At 45.0% G+C, this 22424-nt stretch overlaps 5 protein-coding genes across 5 annotated transcripts; 4 read left to right on the forward strand and 1 right to left on the reverse strand.

Annotated features, from left to right (window-relative positions):
• Positions 1-341: 341 nt before the first annotated feature.
• Positions 342-1427, forward strand: HOO65_080097 (uncharacterized protein; the record flags this gene model as incomplete). Its single annotated transcript, XM_071001436.1, has 1 exon — positions 342-1427. One exon carries the CDS (start codon positions 342-344, stop codon positions 1425-1427), a length of 1086 nt encoding a protein of 361 aa, XP_070856328.1.
• Positions 1428-5401: 3974 nt separating this feature from the next.
• Positions 5402-6505, forward strand: HOO65_080098 (1-phosphatidylinositol phosphodiesterase; the record flags this gene model as incomplete). Its single annotated transcript, XM_071001437.1, has 1 exon — positions 5402-6505. The coding sequence occupies one exon, from the start codon at positions 5402-5404 to the stop codon at positions 6503-6505; it is 1104 nt and encodes a 367-aa protein (XP_070856329.1).
• Positions 6506-10336: 3831 nt separating this feature from the next.
• HOO65_080099 (1-phosphatidylinositol phosphodiesterase) lies at positions 10337-10798 on the forward strand (the record flags this gene model as incomplete). Its single annotated transcript, XM_071001438.1, has 1 exon — positions 10337-10798. The coding sequence occupies one exon, from the start codon at positions 10337-10339 to the stop codon at positions 10796-10798; it is 462 nt and encodes a 153-aa protein (XP_070856330.1).
• A 1928-nt stretch (positions 10799-12726) lies between these two features.
• HOO65_080100 (uncharacterized protein) lies at positions 12727-13701 on the forward strand (the record flags this gene model as incomplete). The annotated part of the gene is made up of 2 exons (XM_071004352.1): positions 12727-12959; positions 13098-13701. 2 exons carry the CDS (start codon positions 12727-12729, stop codon positions 13699-13701), a joined length of 837 nt encoding a protein of 278 aa, XP_070856331.1.
• Positions 13702-15091: 1390 nt separating this feature from the next.
• HOO65_080101 (1-phosphatidylinositol phosphodiesterase) lies at positions 15092-16090 on the reverse strand (the record flags this gene model as incomplete). The annotated part of the gene is made up of 1 exon (XM_071001439.1): positions 15092-16090. The coding sequence occupies one exon, from the start codon at positions 16088-16090 to the stop codon at positions 15092-15094; it is 999 nt and encodes a 332-aa protein (XP_070856332.1).
• Positions 16091-22424: the final 6334 nt, after the last annotated feature.

Raw genomic sequence — 22424 nt, forward strand, 5'->3', positions numbered from 1 at the left:
TTACTGACAGAACTGTTTTGGTATTGTTGCCATGGACGTTCCTGGTCAGTATAATGTGGAATTGATTATACATCTTAACGAAAAGCATCTGTCCCCTGAATTTAGACGTCTCCCCTTTGATAGGAGACCTCTTCTTGCGACGATACCGGAAATGACAATGTTGCGTAAATGCTGCTGTGGCTAGAAGAAAGCAGGCGCCTGTAGGATGCATGAGAAGATGAACTAGAGCATGAAATAGGCTAGAACTTCTGGTGCTACTAACGTAAGTTACAAGTGAGCGCCTAATTTTTCTCCAAACCACCATTTCCTATCTTTCAAGTGAATTTCTTCCACCACAAATCATGCCGTTATCAATTAATGAGGCAAATATCAATCTTGCCCTTCAGGCGCTCAAGAAAGACCGTAAATTAAGTCCCCATCGCGCTTCAGCGATCTATAAGGTCTCTTATCGAACTCTACCACGCCGATGCAATGGCACCCCTTCACGACGCGATACCATCCCTAAATCACGGAGACTATCCGATCTAGAGGAGCAGATTATTGTTCAGTTCATTCTAGACCTGGATTCACGAGGATTCCCCCCACGGCTGCATGGTGTTGAAGAAATGGCCAATCGACTGCTCGCCGACCGCGACGCGTTACCCGTTGGCAAGCACTGGGCTTCTAACTTTGTAAAGCGACAGCTGGATCTCGATATGCGTTTTAACCGTAGATACGACTACAAGAGGGCCAAATGTGAAGATCCAGCCATTATTCGCAGTTGGTTCACACTTGTGGAGAACACAGTTGCAAAATATGGTATCAGCCTAGCTGATATCTACAACTTTGATGAGACTGGCTTTATGATGGGTGTCATTGCAACTGGAATGGTTGTCACAAGCGCAGAAAGACATGGAAAAGCAAAATTAGTGCAACCTGGAAACCGAGAATGGGTTACAGTCATCCAGGCCATTAATGCTGAAGGCTGGGCAATCGCGCCATTCATCGTGGTTGCAGGCCAATATCACCTTGCTAGCTGGTATCGAGAAAGCAACCTCCCAGACGATTGGGCTATTACGACGACCCATAATGGCTGGACTGATAATAAGACAGGTCTTGACTGGCTAAGGCACTTTGACCGACATACTAAGGGCCGATCAACTGGTCACTATCGTCTTTTGATCCTCGATGGGCATGAAAGTCACCACTCAGTTGATTTTGAGAAATATTGTGAAGAAAACCACATCATTACACTTTGTATGCCGGCTCATTCGTCTCACCTACTTCAGCCTCTTGATTTTGGGTGCTTTGGACCACTAAAGAAGGCATATGGCCGAGAAATTGAGCACCTGACCCGGTGCTCGATAACCCATGTTTCCAAGACTGAATTTTTCTCAGCTTTTCACGCCGCCCATGAAGCCGCCATGACAAGAAGTAATATTGAGTGAGGTTTTTGAGGAGCTGGACTTGTTCCCATGAATGCAGAAAATGTCATACCAAAGCTTGATGTGCAACTACGGACTCCAACACCGGCTACAGAGGAGGCCAGCCTCCCTGACCCTTGGGTCTCAAAGACCCCAAAGACAGTGCTTGAGGCCAGTTCACAATCTGAAAACCTCGAAAGACGAGTGAGACGACATCAGAGTAGCTCCCCCTCATCAATTCTTGAGGCACTTAAGTCATTTTCAAAGGGAACAAAGGCAATAATGCATGAGAATGCCTTATTGAAGTCTGAGAACCAGATTATTCGACAGGCAAATGTGACTGTTAGTAAGCAGCGTAGAGCAAAAAGGACCCGGCTACAAAATGGAGGAAAGGTCACTGTAGGCGAGGGAAGGGATGAAATTGATCAGAAAGATGTTGATGCGCAGGTGATGACGGAATCATCCAGAAGTGGTCAGGGAACGTCGGGGCCGGCGAGGAAAAGGCGGTGTGGAATTTGTAGTAAAGCCGGTCATAACTCAAGAACATGTCACATTGCTTCTGAGATATCTAGAGAAGAGAATAACACTTAGTTTTAGTTGATAAGATGCTTTATTGCTTTTTTATAAAAGAATCTATAATGTAGGTGGTAAAAAAATTGGGCACTCACTTGTAACTGACGTTGACTAGTTAGTTCAAGAAAATTCCAGATTATTTCCTATTTGCACCCAAAAGCTTAACGCCCCGCGTCAAGTAATTGAACCAATCAAATTACCAATCTAACAAAGATTCAACCAATCAATCTGTCGTAGTAGCCCCACTGTACAGCTTCCCTTTCTTCCTCAATTCAAGCAAGTTTTTCGGCTTTCGTGGACAGGCTGAGACAAAGGAAAGACACTTGTCTCATCTTCACTAAAGGTTGTACTCTTTCGAAGCGCCCATTCTCACGTTGAATAACTTCTGCCTCTAGAGTTAAGATTACACCGTCGTCGAGCCACCAATACGAATCAACTTTAGCTTATTTGCTGTTTTTTTTTGCGAGAATTTCATGGGCACAAAGTAAGCCATGTTGATTCTTCCTACAAAGACCAGAACAAGAGTGTTTAAGAGGCATACAAGTGGGTAAATCTGAAGCCTGTACGCCTACAATACCGCGGTGTTGCTTAGCAAGAATATCAATGCGGGTAACTATACATTACTTGGTGAGGGATATTGCCAAGCCAATTTGCTCTCTTGTTAGAAGGTACATTAGAAAGTTGATAGTTAATACCAGTAACTATAGTGTGCAAACCACTTAATTGTCAATAATTAGCACGAGAATTAGAAATAACCCCAGGTGATGAAATGCCTTTCTTCTCCAAGTCTGCCAGGACAGCATATGCTGGTGTTTATTACCAGGATTCCCTCCTAGACGTATGGCGGAAAGCTGTGACTCAAATGCATTCCGCACAGGTTAAGGCTTGTATTCTTCTACAAAACAATGGCACTACGAAGTAAGTCATTATCCCTTTGACTCTTCACACTGATTTGACGTTGCCGATGTCATATTTCGCATCCCGTTTGTGTGACCTGTTAGGCCGCTCGCTATTCTGTGATGATGGCTTGCAAGGAAGGATATGCCCATAACAGCTAACCAGCCCCCTTGCGAGCATTTGAATTTCGAATTCTCAGCTGCTAAAGTCTAGGAATCGCTGCTAGATTGTGGTTTCCCGATTATGGAGATGAATAAATGTGCCATTTTGAGAGGAGGCCCCAAGATCGCCTAAAAGTCACAAAAAAGAGAAACAGTGACCACTGCAGAGCATAGTAGTCTCAAATGATGTGCTACTTGGCTACACAGAGAACCTTATTCCCATTGTGCTTTACTGGAGTTATGAATCTTGCAGGTGATATTGTTCTGCGATTCCTTAGGTTCTGTTGCGTGGCGCGGTATATATGTTAAGTGGCGTCCCATACGTGCCCCATTTACCCGAACCTATTGTGGCTGAACACGTGACAGGATTGACACCACAATGCAAAAGGAATAAGTTCCAGGACGTAGCATAGACTTAAACCCTTTAATAAACCAACTGATTCAACATTTAAGATCTATTCTACAGGTTCTGGAAGCCTGCTGCCTGCTTGGCTAAAAGAGATAGTTTTCTCAAGGTGACAAGCTAGGCGCAAAGTACCACGGCCGTAACAAAACAGTCTGAAGATCCTTGGCAATGTGTGTACATTTCAATCTACCAGGGCTAGGCGGCATGTTCGATAGTCTGTGTGCTAGGTTGGGGGCGATAAATGCAAGGTTAACCATGCTCTTTTTAAATCCGTAAAAAATGCCTGTTAGTTCCATGCTTTTAGTGGTAATCATTCCTTGGGCAGAGGCGTGAGAAGCCTGCAAGCTACCTGAATTGCTGGTGTAGCATGTGTAATGTGCGTGATAGGCGAGCGACGCACTTTTATCAGCCCTCCGAATTAAATACGCAATAGAAACACCCTAATCTATCTGATTAATCAAAACTAATCACTATACTATTCTCTGCCTACTGACAGTTCCTTACGTTATGTCTGGTCTTTCTGTATCCTAGTCCTTTTTTCCAGAATGGCGCCGCCCTACTGTGTTATTATCTTGTTCAACTTGTCGAATATTGACTCTGGGGAGCTGATCTTATGGTTTCTAATCTTTTATTTCATATAATTAGAACGCGATTGGATCTCTAGCACTGTCTTTGGGGCCCCTGCAGTCCAAGGGGTCAATGGTATCGTAACCTTTATCCGAGGCGTCGGAGTCCGTAGCTGCACACCAAGCTTCGAGATGACAGAAGGATAAGAAAGCATAAAAAGAGATCCCTGGAGCCAATAAGTGAAGCTATGAAGCGTTATGAGTAGGCAAACCCCGTTATTATGCATGTGATGATCTTACTACAGGAACGTGTTCGACAACTTGAACAAGAGAATAAGACAGCAAGGCAGCACGAGAGGGGGAAAAGAACCAAGATATAGAAGTAAGGGCCTTGAACTATAGGGGAAGCATCACAATTACTTGATTAGATAGATTTTGATGTGCAGGTAACAGCTGAATCCTCGAGAGGTAGTCGCGGAAGGTCGCAAGGACCAAAGGTTCAGTAGTGTAGTATTTGCAGAAAGACTAGATATAATGCAAGGACATGCCAAGAGGCAATCGAGGTCAACAGAGAATATTATAGTGATTAATTTTGATTGATCAGATAGATTATGGTGTTTTTCTTGCGAATTTAATTCGGAGGGTTGATAAAAGTGCGTCGCTCGCTTATCACGCACGTTACATCCTTTGAACAGCATGATCTGTTTTCCAACAGCACAGAAAGCTAGATCTACCGTTAGAAGACGGATAAGTTCATAGAATACAGCAGTACAAAACTAGAGGCGTGAAAATTAAGTGACAAGAGCGGTGCCGGCGTGGTCTTTCACTCCTCAAAGCAAAGCTTGGCGAGCTGGTTGATTATAGCGTTTAAGCAACAACCAACGCCAGCGTAGATGTAGAGCTTGCTATGGCTTGGAGTCTTTGTACAGTGTCTGAATTTAAGTAGACCAATATCATCACTACGGTTATAAAGGCCTTTCACCTGATTAAAGATTCACAAATATAGAGCAACAGCTGTCATATAGGCAATCGAATATCGGTATATCAACCCACCAGATATCCCGGTATTAGTTAGGCTTAGGCTGAATTTCACATAAAGCCTTATCACCGGAATTTAACAACATGAATGCACGGGCAGTAATGCAACTGATCAAAGCCTCCGAAGGATATCACTAGGTTATAGTGGTCGCTGCGCCCTGCCTTTGGGTCTAGGCCCTTTAAACGCATCAAATTCCAGCTGGTAGTCAGCTATGAATATCAAGGGTTGCCCGTCACTAAACACTACATCTCTCTCATTCCCCATCAACTTATTAATTTTAACCGTTTTCCTGTTTCACCTCGTGTCAATCTGTCAGAATTTTGGGTTCCTAGCATTTGCCCGAGATTGCTTTTGATATGCGCTTCTCCCTCTTCATAACCCTGGCCTCTCTGGCCTTAACCCATGCTGGCATTTATAAAGATATCGATGACTTATGGTCCTTTGATCTTGCCGAGGGCCGAAACGCTGATTGGATGGCTGACCTCTATGATCATGTGAAGCTCCCGGATCTGACCATCCCTGGAACCCATGGCTCCATGACCGACAGGCTACAAAGCAGTCGAATGCAAACTCAAAGCGAGCCCCTAGCTCAACAGCTTACTGGTGGCATCAGATACATTGACATTAGCTGCCGGTATATCAATAACGATATGAGAGTGTACCATGGGCTCGCTGATACCGGCTACAGTCTACAGGATGTCTTAACAACTTTGTTTGACTTCCTCCATGATCACCCTCGTGAAGCCATCATTCTCCGTATCCAGAAGGGCAGCTTCTTCGATAGCACTAAAACCTTTCTCAGCTCTATAGAGGCACACCTTATCTCTGGCTCGGAGCTCAGCAATCGTGCCAACCAGTATATCTATTCTACGGACAGCAAACGAAAAGTCATACCTACTCTTGGCCAAGTTCGGGGCAAAGTCCTCCTTCTGCGGGACTTTAAAATCAGCCAGGCCGGCAGTTATGGTATTTCCTGGAACTCAGATGCCATCTCAAGCTACAATCATAGGCTCGCTCTTGGCGATCCTTTCTTGGGCTTAAAATGGGGTAGCATCAAATCCAATATCAACCGCAGTCGCTGCAAGGACTATAAGAAGCTGCGCATCACCCATACTAGTGCTGGCGTTAAACCTATAAATATTGCTACTACTGCTGTTGCTTTGTATGGGATAAACAGACGACTAGGCCGATACCTTATGTACGAAAGGGGCAATTGTTTTGGCATTGTTGTCATGGATTTCCCTGGCTGTTATCTTGTAGAACACATTGTGAGGATGAACAAGAAATATCTGGACCCTGAACGCAGTGGCATCCGCGCTGAGGTAGCCGAGGCCAATGAGGTGATTGAGGGCGATGAAGTAGTCGAGGCCGACGAGCTTGATGACGAAGGTCCCCTTGACCAGGTTAGTGACGATGATTCTAGTGATGATGAGGATGGCCCTGCTCCAGTCATGATGTAATAAAACGTTGCTTTTTGCACTAAGAAAATCGACACTAAAGACAGAACATGGCATGAAAACTCGATAAGGCATCTAAACAGTTGAAACTAAGCGCCCATCGCCATGATACAGGTCTTAGTGGCTCAAGCACACCGATTACTATCAAACGGTCTCTATTGGCTCCTTCGACGACACTCTGGAAAAAGCGCAAATTTGCTACATTCTAGTCTGTAGTGCCTGTAGCATTGTTTTCATTAAATTCTCGCTCAGCCCGTTTCCATGCTGCGGTCACTCTACGGACTGCAGCACTGTCGAAAGTCCAGGCTTGCTTACGCCCTCTCCATCGAGCGTGCATAACTATACATAAATGAAATGCGAGTAAGGCAGCGATATATGCCATAACCCATATCTAACTAGAGGAGAGAGCTGCACGTAAGTTAGCAGAGCTGCCGACATACATCTCCTTCTTATACCATGCCTTCCACCAATGTGATTGTTCGAATTTAAAAGATGGGCACAAACATAATGCGACAAACGCCCACGACCCAAGTCTTAGGGTAAGGGTTTCTCTTGACAAAAGGCATAACCCGGCAGGGTTGTAGGTTGTAGAGTTTGACTTACAGGGCCATCACAATCACTTTCAAACTTGAACGAAATTAATGTTCATGGTGATTGAAAACCAGGACTATCTAAATACCAAGAGGCTTGAAAAAGTCCCGCCAAATGTGAGAGAAGTGGGGAAGGCAATGCCGTGGGGTACATATATATAGATATATATTTTCGTTCTAGGGCCCTGTAGCTACATGATTCTTAAGCTCTTTTTCTAATTTGACTGCTAAGCTTTGGTGCCAGATTCAACAACTCTTGGCGTTGTCACATAAGCTCTTGATATATGGAATATGTTATAATGCTCTATAATCTGCTGTTTGGTGCTATTTGCCATCTAGCGGATGCCTGAACGACTTTGTTTGACTTCCTCGATGATCACTTCCGTAAAGCTATGGTTCTATGCATCTAGAATGGCATCTTTCGCTGTGATTCCGTAGCTTGGTGAGCTTTATGAAAGTCTACTTTATCTAAGGCTTCGAATCTTGTAAATCGCGCTGCAGAGCATAATTACTTCCGGCCGGAACACTGGTAACATTATAGTCCCTACACCTGGCCATATTCAGTGGTAAGATTTTCAAGTTGCAGGCCTTACAGATCTCTCACAAACTGTTACCATATCGCTTGGAACTCACATACTGTCTCAATTTACAAAGGTAAGCTTCTTTGCTGCGTTTCGAATTAGTACGGGTTAAATCTCATTTGTGCCAGAGGCGCTCTAAAGACCTTGACAAGCTGTCCATCATACACACTAGTGCTAGCGATGACACTAGCTTATTAATATATTCACAGTGGGTAACAATGAAAACGGCACAGAATAGCTATCTTTGCCAACACATCGTGCTTAAATCGGGCAAATTGCCATGGACTTCCCTGACTACAAACAAGAACTTGAATCTCAGCCACTAGAACTCGATCCTTGTAATCATGAAATTCCTGGGTATTTATAGTGCTGGAACTGAGGGTAAGAAGCTTGTTTATGGTTACGCAGTTAGTGTCCATTAGCGCAAAGATTAGTTATTTGGGTTGGTTGGATCCCTTGTTCATTTTCTGGAGTTCAAAACATGCTGACCACTTAGTAGGTGGCAGATTGGTAAGCCTTGGTTTTAGCGTCGATTTGTAAATAGCCTGGTCCACCACTCCTAATCCTGAAAAGCGTAAAGCTTACGCTCAACATGTCTCGCTCCCTAAAGCAGACTAGGGCGAAAGACCATGACATGAATGCAAGTGCGAGCGCTTGGGCGAGTGACTTAACCTTCCTTGATTGGCGAAAGCTGGTATTGTTAGGGCCCCATGACACCCCTTGCTTAGTGTGACGGAGTATCGGAGCTCATGTAAGCGATCGGCGTGTGTCGGATACCGGTAGGCTGAAGCGCTGAGTGATTCACAACTGCCTACTAATATGATGTCGTATCCCTCTCCCCAAGTATCCCATGCTCCTATTCTCACTTGTCAGAAATTCCCCACTGAGTATCTTTTGTATTCCCTCCTATTTTTTATCACTCCATTCAATCTTTGGCTTCATCTTGTCGTGATATTCGACTTTTATTACTGTTAGTATGGGACTTTTCATCCTTGAGGGGCTGAATTCACTACCCCCGAGTCATACTGGACTCCGAAATGGACATTGATACTTTGGCTTGAATCTAGGCCAAAGGTTATAAATGAAAATCTGTGGCATCGCCGTTGTTCCTCATTGCACCTCCACTTGGACAAAGCTGTCCTACGAATTCCCCCCTTTAGATGCCCAGCATCATGACAGCTGGGTGAATGAAAACATGATATCCTACTACAGTTGATGGAGGAAATCAGCCCACGCCGTATAGGACATGAAATGAAATTGCTGGGAGATTTTTAGCCGTGCCGACAGGAACTCAGCCGCAAAATGCCTAGCCATGCAATTTTAGCGCTTCTAGACCGACAGGCGGTCCCATACAGATACATGGCTGTAGCTCTCATGGCTTGACAAATATGGGGTTGTTGTTCATTCTATCCATGTTAATTGGTAGCCATTTCGCGATGATTAGTAACTGAGTTTTCCCATTGCATCTAGCCACTTTTGATACGAGATCTTTCAACCCAGATTGTCAGGCTAAATGGCGGAGAAATCAGCGTAAGATTGTGTTTACTCGCCAATGCCTCAGCTGATGAACCATTGTGCTATGTTGAGGGAAGATACGAGGCGCGCCTAAATAGCACAAGGTAAGGAACAAAAAGCCTAGCATATGCCTAGGAAGAATAAAGCCGAGTTCACGAAGCCGAGAACCAGTTGCCTGTCCTGCTTTACTGTACTGAAGGAAGCTGAAGAAGGCTTCCTTCGGCAACACCTAGGCTTAAAACGAATCTATCAGCCCTAGCGTCACAATCTCGGCAAAATGACAAGGCAAGTAGGGGCTTTCCAAGCCGAAGAAATGGTGAGGAGGAATGTCACCCGAATGTTCTAGGCTGTGGCCTGGAAAAAAGGCAAATGGGTTAAATCTCTATTGACAGCGCCTGCCCCGGGATTCTCGCGCGCTAATCTGACATGGCCCATGTATTTGCATGAGCTACTCTATATTATACTTCAGCGTAGCTAAATGCAAGACTACTCATCTGCTTTCAACCAGGCCTACGTATATAGAAGATAGTATATTTGATCACGTTGAGGCATTGTTGTTAGTGCCAAAGTTAATGGTGCTGTTTCTTTGGAAGGTAAGTGAACACGATAGTGCGGCACTCGAAACTGAAACCGTCCCTGTCTGACAGCTGTACTTTATTTTTCAAAAAGAGCACATGCTCGACGCAGCCCATGGTGAAATGACAGTGTCTTGCAGCAGGTCGAGATTGGTTAAGGTGGTAGGTAGGTCGTAGACTTTAACCAACCGCAAACATACTTGCAGGACTGACTAAGGCTAGCTCTCTTTAGTTTTGCTCTGATTTTAACTTGACTAATATAATTACCAAGTTGCCATTGCGCTCTATATGTGCTTATAAATGCGCTTAAATGTTAGAACTGATGGCAAAATCAACATGGTAGTAGAATATGAACCCTTGTCTTGAGGCCCTTCCGCGACCTGAGGCTCGGGTTTTTGCTAATTTTACCCATCATATGGGCGAGATGTAGCAACCTCGGCGCACTAGTAGTGGCCTAACCAGTTGAGCTTGCCTGTGTGGATCATAAAAATCTTGTCACTGCTGCAGCAGACCTTTGGATCTTAGCACGACGGGTTTATTCAATATCGATTACCGGAGTATTTATATAGTAGAATGCCCACTACCATCCCTACCCTTGGCCAGGCTCGCGGTAAAGTTCTGATTCTGCAGGACTTCAAGACCGCTGCTCGTTATGGTATCCCCTGGAACTCAAAAACAGTCTCAAGCTATAGCAACCAACTCGCTGCTGGTAGAATATTGTTGCCTTGGTATTGGTCTCGCGTCCAGGCCCATATCAGTCGCAGTCCCCCTAAAATCTTTGATAAGCTGCGCATCACACACACCAGTGTTAGCTTTGGTGTCAAACCCATTAACATGGCTGCTGAAAATAATGGCGATCCTGGGATGAATAGGCATCTTGGCGAATATCTCCTGTTTGAAAAGGGCGATAGCTGTGGCATTGTTGCCATGGACTTCCCTAATGATGGTCTTGTTCAGGCTATCGTGAAACTTAACTACCAGCATCTGGTTCCAACATTTGTGACTGGCGGCTACGGTTATGAACTGCCTTCATGAGCATCTTCTTGGCTAAACTATTGGCGATGGGCCTAGTTACGATGGACCTAATCCTGCTTGGGCTCTTATTAAAGGACCATGTACCGTCAAGGCCATCAATTCTGAAACCGAAAACCATCATTTATGATGTTCCAATGCCGCTGTAAAATAAAACTATCCATCATGGAACCAGTTTGCCCAAAAGCCTCCATAGCACAGAGTTACATGATAAGGCTGCAGTCTGTAATGACACCAAGAGGAAGAACGTGTTAGGATGAAGACAATTTGAGGAGACTGATGAGGAGCAGCAAGACAGCGAAGTGTCAGATAGCAATAACGTGCATCACAAGTATGCGTCGCACTCTTTTATACCTTCAAGATAGAAATCGCAAAAAAAACACAACACATTATTTAATCAACCCATATTATCCACTATACTCTTCCCCAGATGTCTCAGTTACTACGTGACGCCTTCTTGCATTATGACCAGGCTTGCCACAGGCACCAAAATGCTGAATCCCCAGTCGCACTAGCCTTCCCCGAGCACCACCTCTCGATGATTCGGCCGCTACATACACATCCACATCAATTGCTTGATATCCTTCTACTGCTTCATTTACTCATCTTTTGGGTCAAATTCCTTCTGCCCCCTAGCACCGACTTTTCATCTCATTCACCTGTTCAAGGGCTTTCTTTGACCAGGTAGCGAGCTTATCTTAGCCTACGCCGATGATAAACGGCTGGTTCGCTCAGCCATTTGCATTAATCGGTGGAATGACCGTAATCTATTCCCGGTTTCCAAGCTGCACTGGCATTGGCTTTCCACACCTATTTATGCCTGTGACGACCATTCCATTCTGAATTACACCCATCATAAAACCAGCCTCATCGATGTTTCAGAATGCATCTAACTGTATGCCATACTTCGCAAGTGTGTTTCCTCACAAGCATAAGCTGGTTATGGATAATGGCTTGATTTTCACACAGTGTGGCTGAGACTGCGCATGACTTCACCTGGTTGTCGCCTGACAAAGTTTGAATCTCAATATATCCTAACTGGTGGCGTTTTGCCATCGGCCAGCAATTGATCATCCGTTACTATTCCACCATTCAATCAGGGCGGAAATCTTCGTAAATCTATTTCCAGAATGAACTGAATAACATTCTGTTCCTCAAGATTAGATAGTCGACGCGATTGAATGCCCTTTTGCCGGTGACGTAGCTTATGCCCAGAGATTCTATAGAGGCTTGCAGCACTTCCGATGTTGAGTTTTGGGTTAGTTTGAAGGGCTTGAAGAGCAAGAAGCGTCTTAGCCTCAGTATTTGTGCTTGCCATATTTAATGATGGAAGAATTGATTGATCAAGTGAAAAGTTAGACTTGGAAGGGAAAAGTGCGACACAGAACAGTAAATATTAGGAGGACGTACTGAATGTCCTGCAAGGAAGAGGGAGAAGCAATAAGTCGTTATGGAAGTTGTTCTGTATCTATCTATGTCTAGTGCGAGGAGCGGATTTCAGCCGGTTTAAATATCCATTACTACCATGTTCTTGGCCTTGGAAGAAGACCCTTGATGTCTGATACTAACCCTAACATTTGGGCGAACTGGATCAGGGTCAGCAATCCTGGTAACCCTGACTTAGGTTACTGAGAACACATACTGGCATGCGACGCATTGCTTGGGCTGCACATTGAAACGTTTTCCCGAATGTGGCATGGCACATGCTGCGACTTTAGTGAAAGCACTTACTTCATGGGTTTTCATATACTAACAGACACCCAGATGAAGCTGCATAGCTCAACAACTACCGTAGGCTGGCTAACTCTCACAAGTAAAATTATGGGGGTGATAACGTCAATGATAAGCGAATGCACCAACTATGCGAACGCACCAAAAATCTTCCAATCTCTCATTTTCGCATCTAATCGACTATTTGTCCACCAAAAAACATGGCGCAACCAAAAAATGAGGCTAATATTGTTCTCGCTCTTCGGGCCGTTCAAACTAACCCGGAATTAGGTCTCCAACCTGCCGCTAGATTATACCAGGTGGATTATCATACCCTTTGTCGCCGACAGAATGGGATTCAATGTCGACGCAATAACATCCCCAACTCACGCAGACTATCCGATCTAGAAGAGCAGGTCATTGTCAAGTTCATTCTTGACTTGGATTCGCGAGGGTACCCCCCGCAACTACGTGGTGTTGAAGAAATGGCCAACTGACTGCTCGCCGACCGCGACGCGTCACGCGTCAGCAAGCGCTGGGCTTCCAACTTTGTCAAGTGACAGCCAGACCTCAAGGCGCGTTTTAATCGTAGATATGACTACAAGAGGGCCAAATGCGAAGATCCAGCTAGTTTTCGCAGTTGGTTCACGCTTGTGGAGAACACAATTGCAAAATACGGTATCGGCCTCACTGATGTCTACAACTTTGATGAGACTGGCTTTATGATGGGTGTCATTGCAAGTGGAATTGTCGTCACAGGTGCAGAAAGGCGTGGAATGGCTAAATCATTGCAGCCTGGAAACCGGGAATGGGTCACAGTTATTCAGGCGATTAATGCTGAAGGCTGGGCAGTCGCACCATTCATCGTGGTTTCGGGCCAATATCACCTCTCCAGCTGGTACCGAGAAAGTAACCTGCCAGGGGATTGGGCTATTGCCACGACTCAAAATGGGTGGACCGACAATGATACAGGTCTTAAGTGGCTCAAGCACTTCAATCACCATACAATAGCCCGATCAAACAGTCGCTATCGGCTTCTTATCGTCGATGGGCATCAAAGCCACCACTCAGCCGATTTTGAGAGATATTGTGAAGAGAACCACATCATCACACTTTGTATGCCAGCTCATTCCCTTCATCTACTTCAGCCTCTTGATGTCGGGTGCTTTGGGCCACTGAAGAAGGCTTATGGTTGAGAAATTGAGCATCTGATCAGGTGCTCGATAACCCACGTTTCCAAGGCTGATTTCTTTCTGGCTTTTTATGCTGCCCACCAAGCAGCTATGACGGAAAGCAATATCAAGGGGGGTTTTAGAGGCGCTGGAATCATTCATTTAGATCCAGAAAGTGTGATATCTAAGCTTGATGTGCAGCTACGGACTCCAACACCGATCGAGGAGGAGGCCGGCCCTCCCGACCCTTGGGTTTCTAAGACGCCAAAGACAGTGCTAGAAGCCAATTCTCAATCTGAATATCTTGAAAAGCGAATTAGAAGGCATCAAAGCACCCCCCCAACACCAATTATCCAGGCACTTGAGTCATTTTCAAAAGGAATGAACACAACAATGTGCCGGAACACCTTGTTGAAGTCCAAGGTCCAGATCCTTCGACAGGCAAATGAGACCCTTAGCAGGCGTCATAGAACAAAAAGAACTATACTACAGAATAGAGGGGAGATGAATCTAGATGAGGGAAGGAGTGAGACTGATCAGAAAGACGTTGATGCGCAGGTGATGGCAGAATTATCCCGAAGTGGTGGTCAGGGAAGGTCAGGATTAGCGAGGGTAAGGCTGTGTAGAACTTGTGGAAAGGCTAGTCATAATTCAAGAACTTGTCAGAAAGCTGCTACAGTGTCTACGGAAGAGCATAACACTTAGTTTCAATCGATTAGATGTTTTGTTGCGTTTTTATGCTCTGTTTTGTCTCGAGGGTCGATATTTTTGGTGCGTTCGCATAGTTGGTGCATTCGCTTATCATTGACGTTATGTCGCAAACTGAACACTAGTCAGGGCATCCTCGGAGAATGAGGTGCTACCATCAGTTTTACCATGACTGTAAGCCCCATCAATGAGAAATAATATGCTAATAGTGATGTTGAATACGGAAAGTCAGATATCACGTAGCATTTAACAAAAGGTGCTGTACAAGGCGACAACATAGGCATAAACATTAAAAGATTCGTTGATGTGAAAACGAATTAGCTTGCCCATTCGTCTACCCATTACATATACATGGGCAAACAATAGTGCGGGAAAAGCATCTATAGGAGATCCAAACCATTATCACTGCGTCTTTCAGTGAACCAATCTGACGCAAGCTCTCCACTAACAACTAAATGAGTAACTTTATTCCAGCAGGAGCTGGTGTATCCAAGTTTCAACCCAGTTTCTCGCACGCCATGCTTCATTGATACTCCATGGATTAAAATATAACGACTGCTTTGAGCTCCAAAAGGTAGCACAGTTCCGTTCAAACTATGAGCAGAAGCTTTGGGGTGAGAGGATATATGTCTTGAAATTAGTAGCACCTTAGGTGCGTCAGCTTGTTGCAAGCGACAGTGGCTCTTAAGCACCAGAGCTACTAGCTTTACCAGTTATCTCTATCAGGGATAGTGGACGGAGGACTGGCGTCCCCATGAACCCAATACTGCTTGTTAAGTTGCACGATCTCGCGGACAAGAAACTGGCCGGGGAAGTCCATGACAACAATGCCAAAACATTTAGCTTCAGGTTCCTGGAGATATTGGCCGAGAAATTTGTTCATGCCAGTCTTACGACCCTTCTTAGCAGCAACGTTGATAGGGCTAACACCGAAACTGGCGGTAGTGTGCGTGACGCGCAGCTTGTTTGAGTCTGGAGAGGGATCCTGACTCAGATGGGACTTGACATCAGCCCACATCGACTTTATATCCCACCCACCAGCAGAAAACTTTTGGCTATAGCTAGTCACAGTATCCTGGTTCCAGGGGAGCCCGTAGCGCCTGGGGGTATCAGCCTTGAAGTCCTCCAGGATGAGAATCTTGCCGCGAACTTCACCAAGACTGGGTGCCATGGCAAATGTAGTAGTACCGATGATATAGATAAAACCCAGGGCATGATTACCCATTTCGGTGCCAGGCAGAAGATTTTCATCCATGTATTTCTGGAATTTTTGCAAATTAGCAACTCTGCCACCCCGTTGGATGCGGAGAATGACGGTCTCACTGGGGTGTTGTGTCAGGAAATCAATTATTATGTTCAGGACAGTCTGCAGACGATGGCCAGTTTTAGTCGGTCCGTGGTACACCAGGATATCGGAATTCTTATATTTGCAGGTAATGTCAATGTACCTGATACCGCCAATAAGCTGTTGGGCCAAATAAGCATTTTGGGTCTGTAGCAAACTGTTATCCATGCGGTATGTCATAGAGTTGTGAGTACCAGGGATGGACAAACTCGACAAAGGGGTGTCATCCGCGATGAAACCCATCCAGTCCATATTATCGCTTTGGTCAACATCGAAAGACCAATATTCATTAATTTTATTATACTCAGCAGCGTGGCTGATGGCCAGACAGGCCAGTGTCGTGAAGAGAGAAAAGCGCATGTTGAAAGGAAAGCCAATCAAAAGGTTATATCGGTAACGCACACGGATCGGCAGTAGCTGAAAGAGTGGAGGATGAGAAAGTGTGAGCGACAGTGGGTTGATGAAGGATGAAAGACGTTTTGAATCTTGAAGAGTCGGCCTGACATCGTATTTAATATCTAGTCCTAGACCAGACTTGAAGAGTCTTTCCTCGCCGACGTCCCAAAATGATCGATCGCCATCATAATAGACCAGTGACCTAAGATAGAACCATTCATTAAGCTAGGGCCAACTCAACGAAGCCCTCACATCTTGTCGGGGTTCTTGGGAGTAGAGATGGAAAAGAAAACCCCGACATTTCCATAGCTAGAGAGCCCTAAGAGCCAGGCATACGGATAATAGAGTGCCTCTATTCTCTTCTGAACACTTCTAAATCTATGTCTAGCAGGCTTCAGTCACATTATTACCCGAGTCAACGCAAGACTAATTAACGGCATTAATGCTGAGTGCTAGACACATACACCAGTTGGCCGTCAATCAAACTCAGGCCACACCTCACCTTCACGCACTGTTTCTTCATGAAGGAATGCTACTATGCTAGCGCCTTCGTCTGATATACTTCCTGCTATTTGTTAGTGTCCATACATACACCACATTTTGGCACTTTATTGCATCACATCAAGAGCCACGATCCCTAGCTCTCTATGGAGTATCTCGTTTAAAAACAAACAAAAACACCACTAAATACATCATTGGGTTTACTCTCTATCTGCCTCCTACTATATGTTTTCAGGTCACCTTCTATGTGTATAGGAAGGGTTGCGGAAAGCGGTATCGAGATGTGAGCATTCATTCTGACAAGGTAGAATTCTGTCATCGGGCAAATATTGACACATGAGCATCAGCAATACTTGGCAAGGCTTTCTCGTAGTCAGGATGCTTCTTGTCATTTTTATGCTACATCAATCTAAACAATAAGAGGACCTAAAGTCATACTCTAGGCGTCGCCGAAAAGCTCAAGACCAGCTAGTGCTGATGGAGAGAGATGTGGCAGGGATACGATCCTGCACCAAGTGTAAACATCTTTACGCCTTGTCTCTGTGTTCCCATTTCACCCGCACGGCTAATGTCGCTCTAATTAGGTTGTCAAAGAGGAAATATCGGGACGGAGGTTGATTACGACGGCGCCGTTGAAATACTATCAACAAGCTGCCAGGCTACTCGGTGATCCGGAAAAACTCTCCCTTCCTTTGTTGATATCGTCAATGCCACTGACTTTATTTGTAGATTCAAGAATTCCCTTTCTTCAAATGTCCTCACATTATCCCTGAAAAGATTCCTCTTTTGACATTATGTTCATAACTCAAAGTTATGCCATTTACTCGGTAATCACCTCAAGTTAGATATCGTCCATCACCATATGCTTCACAAGTTACAGCAAGACTATGCTTATCGCACCTCTCCTATCCATACTTCAACCGCCCCCCCTCCCCCCCACTCTCTTTCCATTTTCACACTCACAGCACTCTAGGATGATATTTATATCACAGTGAACCTTGTTAAGTAGCACCCCATCTTCAGAGCCAAGACACACCTCTTGTGGCTGAACACCCATGAAAGGGCTGACAGCCCATCATGAATCCTCATGAATCCTCATGAGCACAGTACAAAAGGAATGAAGTCAAGGACGTAACGTACATGTATAGTGAGTGAGACAGTGTAGCGAGTGAAACAAAAATCTCAACCTTCTTCCTAGAGATCAATGAAAACACCACAAACCATCTAACCAACCGAAATTATCTACTCTACTCTTCCCTAGAGGCCTGAATTACTACCTAACATGTTCCTACATTATGACCAGACTTGCCGCAGACAGCAAAATGCTGAGCCCCTGGTCGCACTGACCCTCGCTGACCACCCTCTCTCAATGATTCAGTTGCTACCTACGCATCCACGTCCATTTCATCAATTGCTTGATTTCATTCCTCTACTGCCATCACCCCCGATCTCGGTAGTCGGCTTCTTTTTGTCCGCTAGCGCTTACTTTGCATCTTACTCGCCTGTTCAAGGTCTTTGACCAGGTAGTGAAGCGATATTAGCTTGCACTTATGATAAACAGTGGGATAACTCAGCCATCTATCTACATTAATCGTTTGAATGACTGCAATGTATTCCCGGTTTCTAGGCTGCACTAATTTTGGCTTTCCACGCTTGTTTGTACCTGTCATTACTATTCCACTATGCATCATGGCCATCACATGGGTGGTTGAGATTCCATTGATCAAATAGAGAAGGTGTAGGTTGAGGAATTGTCGTTTGACTTACTATACATGTACAATACTGTAAGAGGGATAGGTCCGTCGCTCGCTTATCAAGCATGTCACATAAACATGGATTTATCTTCAAGCATGAAGATTTGGACAAGCTGATATTTCAAAGATACCCTGGAGTTCCTGATTTTGATGGCAGTATTTTCGTTTGTAATATCTAGGTGAAATTCATATCCTCGTGTATTGGTTTCTATATGCGCATTTAGTTAGCATAATAGGACCGCAAGACTGTGCTGAAGGTGCTAGGCCAACTAGGCTGTTCTATTGTACCGACTGTAGTGTAAACACGTACTTCGTGAGCCACCCATTGAATTCAAGCATCTGTATTCATATCTGGTGAGGTAAAGCAAGTCTTAGTAGTTAGCCAGCCAGTGACACAAGTCATAGGATAGGCAAAATGAGCTAGTCTACAATCCATGCAATAGTGTTTGAGGCTGCTCTCCAGACCAGAATTAACACCTATTACCGTATTTATCATTCTTGACATGTATCGTTAGTATGGCAGAGTGACTTGGGCCGAGAACAATGTCGACTGGTAACAAAAGTCGGCCAAATGTGTACGTATTGTCTGTTACGGCCCATCATATCCTTCTACACCGCAATAGGTCGCGGTATGAGGAAAACACCTGAAGCCGATCCAATACGCCCCCAGTTTATGACCCAGTGCCGAGATGACTATTTTCTATCAAACAGTTGAGTTACTAGATCGACGTCGAAAGCAGCTGATAAGCTAGCTACCCTCTCGACACTCGATGTACCAAAAAGTAGAAGCAGCTGCGAGTTCCTCGACTTGTTATCTTTCCGTCTACTAACAAGCGTGAGCCCTTTGGCTAATGTCCTGTATATCTTGAGCTGGGTGGCCGTTTGGTTGCATGTTGGAATCTCTTTACTAGATGTTGTCCAATGCATCTTGTTGACAGGGTTCGGAAATGGCTCGTTGTTGTATCTGAATAACTATCTTGAAAAAAACGAAGTCAAATTCGTTCTACAAGTCATACCCTCGCCAAAGTCCTAATTGCCAGATTATTTGGGTCGTTACCAAGTGCAAAAACGAAATGAATGTTGTAACGGCTCATAAAGTAAGACAACGGCAAATGCGTTATCCAAATGGGCTACTGTCATCTAGACGATCAATCCTAAGGACTGGGCAATCGCGCCATTCATCGTGGTTGTGGGCCAATCAGGTAGGTGCTTGATAGCCCACGTTTCGAAGACTGATTTCTTTCTGACCTTTTATGCTGCCCACCAAGCAGCTATGACAGAAAGTAGTATCAAGGGGGGGGGGGGGGTTAAATGGGCTGGGATTGTTCCATTGAATGGAGAAAGTGCGATATCAAAGCTTGATGTGCAGCTACGAACTCCAACACTGACCGAGAAGGAGGCCGACCTCCCTGACCCTTGGGTTCCTAGGACCCCAAAGACAGTACTTGAAGCTAGCTCTCAGTTTGAATACCTCAAAAGACGCATCCTCAGGCATAAGAGCAGCCCACCTGCATCTATCCTTGTGACACTCACGCCATTAACCAAGGAAACAAAAACAGTAATGCATCAAAACAGCTTATTCGAGTCTGAGGCTCAGGCTCTTCAACAGGCAAATGAGATCCTTGGTCAGCGGTGCAGAGCCAAAAGAACCCGACTACAACATGGGGGGAAGACTGTAGGTGGGGGTAAGGACAATATCAACCAGGAAGATGTTGATGCACAGGTGAGGGCGAAATTATCGAGAGTTGGGGGTTCTGGAAGCTCAGCAGCAGTGAGGGAAAGGCGATGTGGAAGATGTGGGTGGTACAGGTGGCCATAGCTCAAGAACAAGTCAAATTGCTGTTGAAGTATCTAGAGAAAAGAATAGTAATTAATTTCAATTTATTTATGTTTTTTTAAAAGTCTATGTAGAATCCTGTCCAGAGGATGTCCTGGCAGATAATTGTCATATTCGGGCATGCTGCAAATCTGTAAAGGCTCTTTTTGCTTGTTGTTTTAAAGACTGGTACAGCGGCCCGCAAACCCTCTCTGAGAACCTTTGTCCGTCTCTCCACACTGGTGCTCCATCTCGCAGCATTTCGGGTGTTTGCTGCTTTCGTGCTCGCTCAAGCCAGTGTTTGCACAGCTGTGCTCTGGAGCATTTCTTCGCGCCATGCCACCCGAAGCAGCGAGAGCATTGCATGGTAGCTTTTAGTTTCTCGGCCAAAAGGCGTGTCGGAATGAGCCTGGAGCCCATACTCAGTTGCCTAGGGACCTTTGTACCGGTCGCCAGGATTTTGACCATGAACGTCTTCTCGTTTCCTCTGGTCTTTGAGGTCACGTTGACAGGGGCAACCTGTGTGGCTTACATGAAGCAGTGGCCGATGATCTATTCACTGACCTCTACGGCTCTGCCGCCCCCATTTAGGTTGCGCTCGATCAGGCCGATCAGGTAGGCATCTGTGTTCACCGCTTGTACTACCTCGGTGCCTGGTCCAATGTAATTATTGATTCTGTCACTCTTCTCTAAAAGAGTTGAGCGACCATCCTTGTTCGCCAGAAGTGCAAAGCCACTCTTGGTCTTCTATACGTCTTTTAGAGCTTTCTTCAGCTCAGGGTCTAGTTCCTTCAGTCTGGCCGACATTAGGATGCTCTCGCAGTGTGACTTGGCTTTTACAGCAGCACCCTGTGTGTCTGCTGGCTTAAGGGCAGCTCTCTTCACCATCTCCGCGAAAGATGCGGCCCTCTTTCCGCTAGGCGCGGTGCTCTCGAGAGGAGTGTGTCTTCAATGTTGTTTGACTTGCTATTGTTCGCTGATTTGACTAGGGTTACCTAGGGTTAATACTCTTCCTATGGTTGTAAGGCCCTAGAATCCAAGAACTATGTCAAGCCAAAGCAACAGGCTTGCTCCTAGTATTAGCCTTTCGTCATGTTTGTATTGGTCTGGTGTCAAATCTCAAATCAGTAGCCGAACTCTAAAAATTTCGGCAGGCCCCGCATCACGCACGCTATGGCGTTGGGGCTATCAATATTGCCGCAAAGAACTATGATGCAAATGAAATCAATGGATATATTTGCCGACACATCAAGCTGAAATAGGGCAGATGATTTAGAATTGCTGCGATGGACTTCTCTGGCTATACACTTGCTGACAAGACCTTCAATCTCAGCTACTGGTATTGGATCCTTCCAGTCGCCAAATTCCCGCACGATTGCAGTGCTACAACCAAGGTTCAGAAAATTTATGTTTACGCGGTTAGTGTCCATTAGGGCGGAGATTGGCTACTTGGGTTAGTTGGGTTCCTTGTTCATTATATCGTGTGAATGAAATGCTGACAGCTCGGTTGATCTCGGATTGGTAAGCCTTTGTTTTAGTAGATTCATAAATAGTCTAGTCCCTAGAACACATTAGCGCGAACAATACGATGAGAGCAAACGCTTGGGCGAGTGACTTAACTTTTCCTGAATGGCGAAAGTTAGTGTTGTTAGGGGTGAGTCGCTAGAGATACCCATGGAACCCCCTTGCTTAAGCTTGTATCTTGCTGGGAATGAACGTCCATGCACGTTATAGAGACGGAATATCGGGGTTCATGTAAGCGATCGGCATGTGTCGGATACCGGCAGGCTGAAGCGCTGGATCATGCACAACTACCTGGTGTCGCCCTCTCCAGATATATTATGCTCCTATTCTCATTCATAAAAAATACCTCATTAAGCATTTTTGTATTCCCTTATTCTATATCATTCACTTCAATCTTGGACTCATCTTGTCATCGCTAAAACATATCTAGTTGAGGGCAAATACATATCCATAGGAGGACTTGCTTAAAGCAGTGTTGCTATTCCAATCATGGGGGTTGTACGCAGGAAGCTCAAAAGATGGATGGAGGATCATGAGAATCGTCACTATGGCAAAGTAAGTAGATTTCATATGTTTGTGCTCACCTGGATTCTTGCTTTGCATCTACCAAGTTCTCATTAACTAGGCCTATTTATACATATGTTTATATTAGCATACCTATGTTGTGATGCTAGGTGAGCAACTAAGCTGGAAAATTCGTAAG

This window comes from Ceratocystis lukuohia (assembly GCF_044167205.1).
Source record: "Ceratocystis lukuohia strain C4212 chromosome Unknown Supercontig8_pilon, whole genome shotgun sequence".
Classification (NCBI taxonomy): domain Eukaryota; kingdom Fungi; phylum Ascomycota; class Sordariomycetes; order Microascales; family Ceratocystidaceae; genus Ceratocystis; species Ceratocystis lukuohia.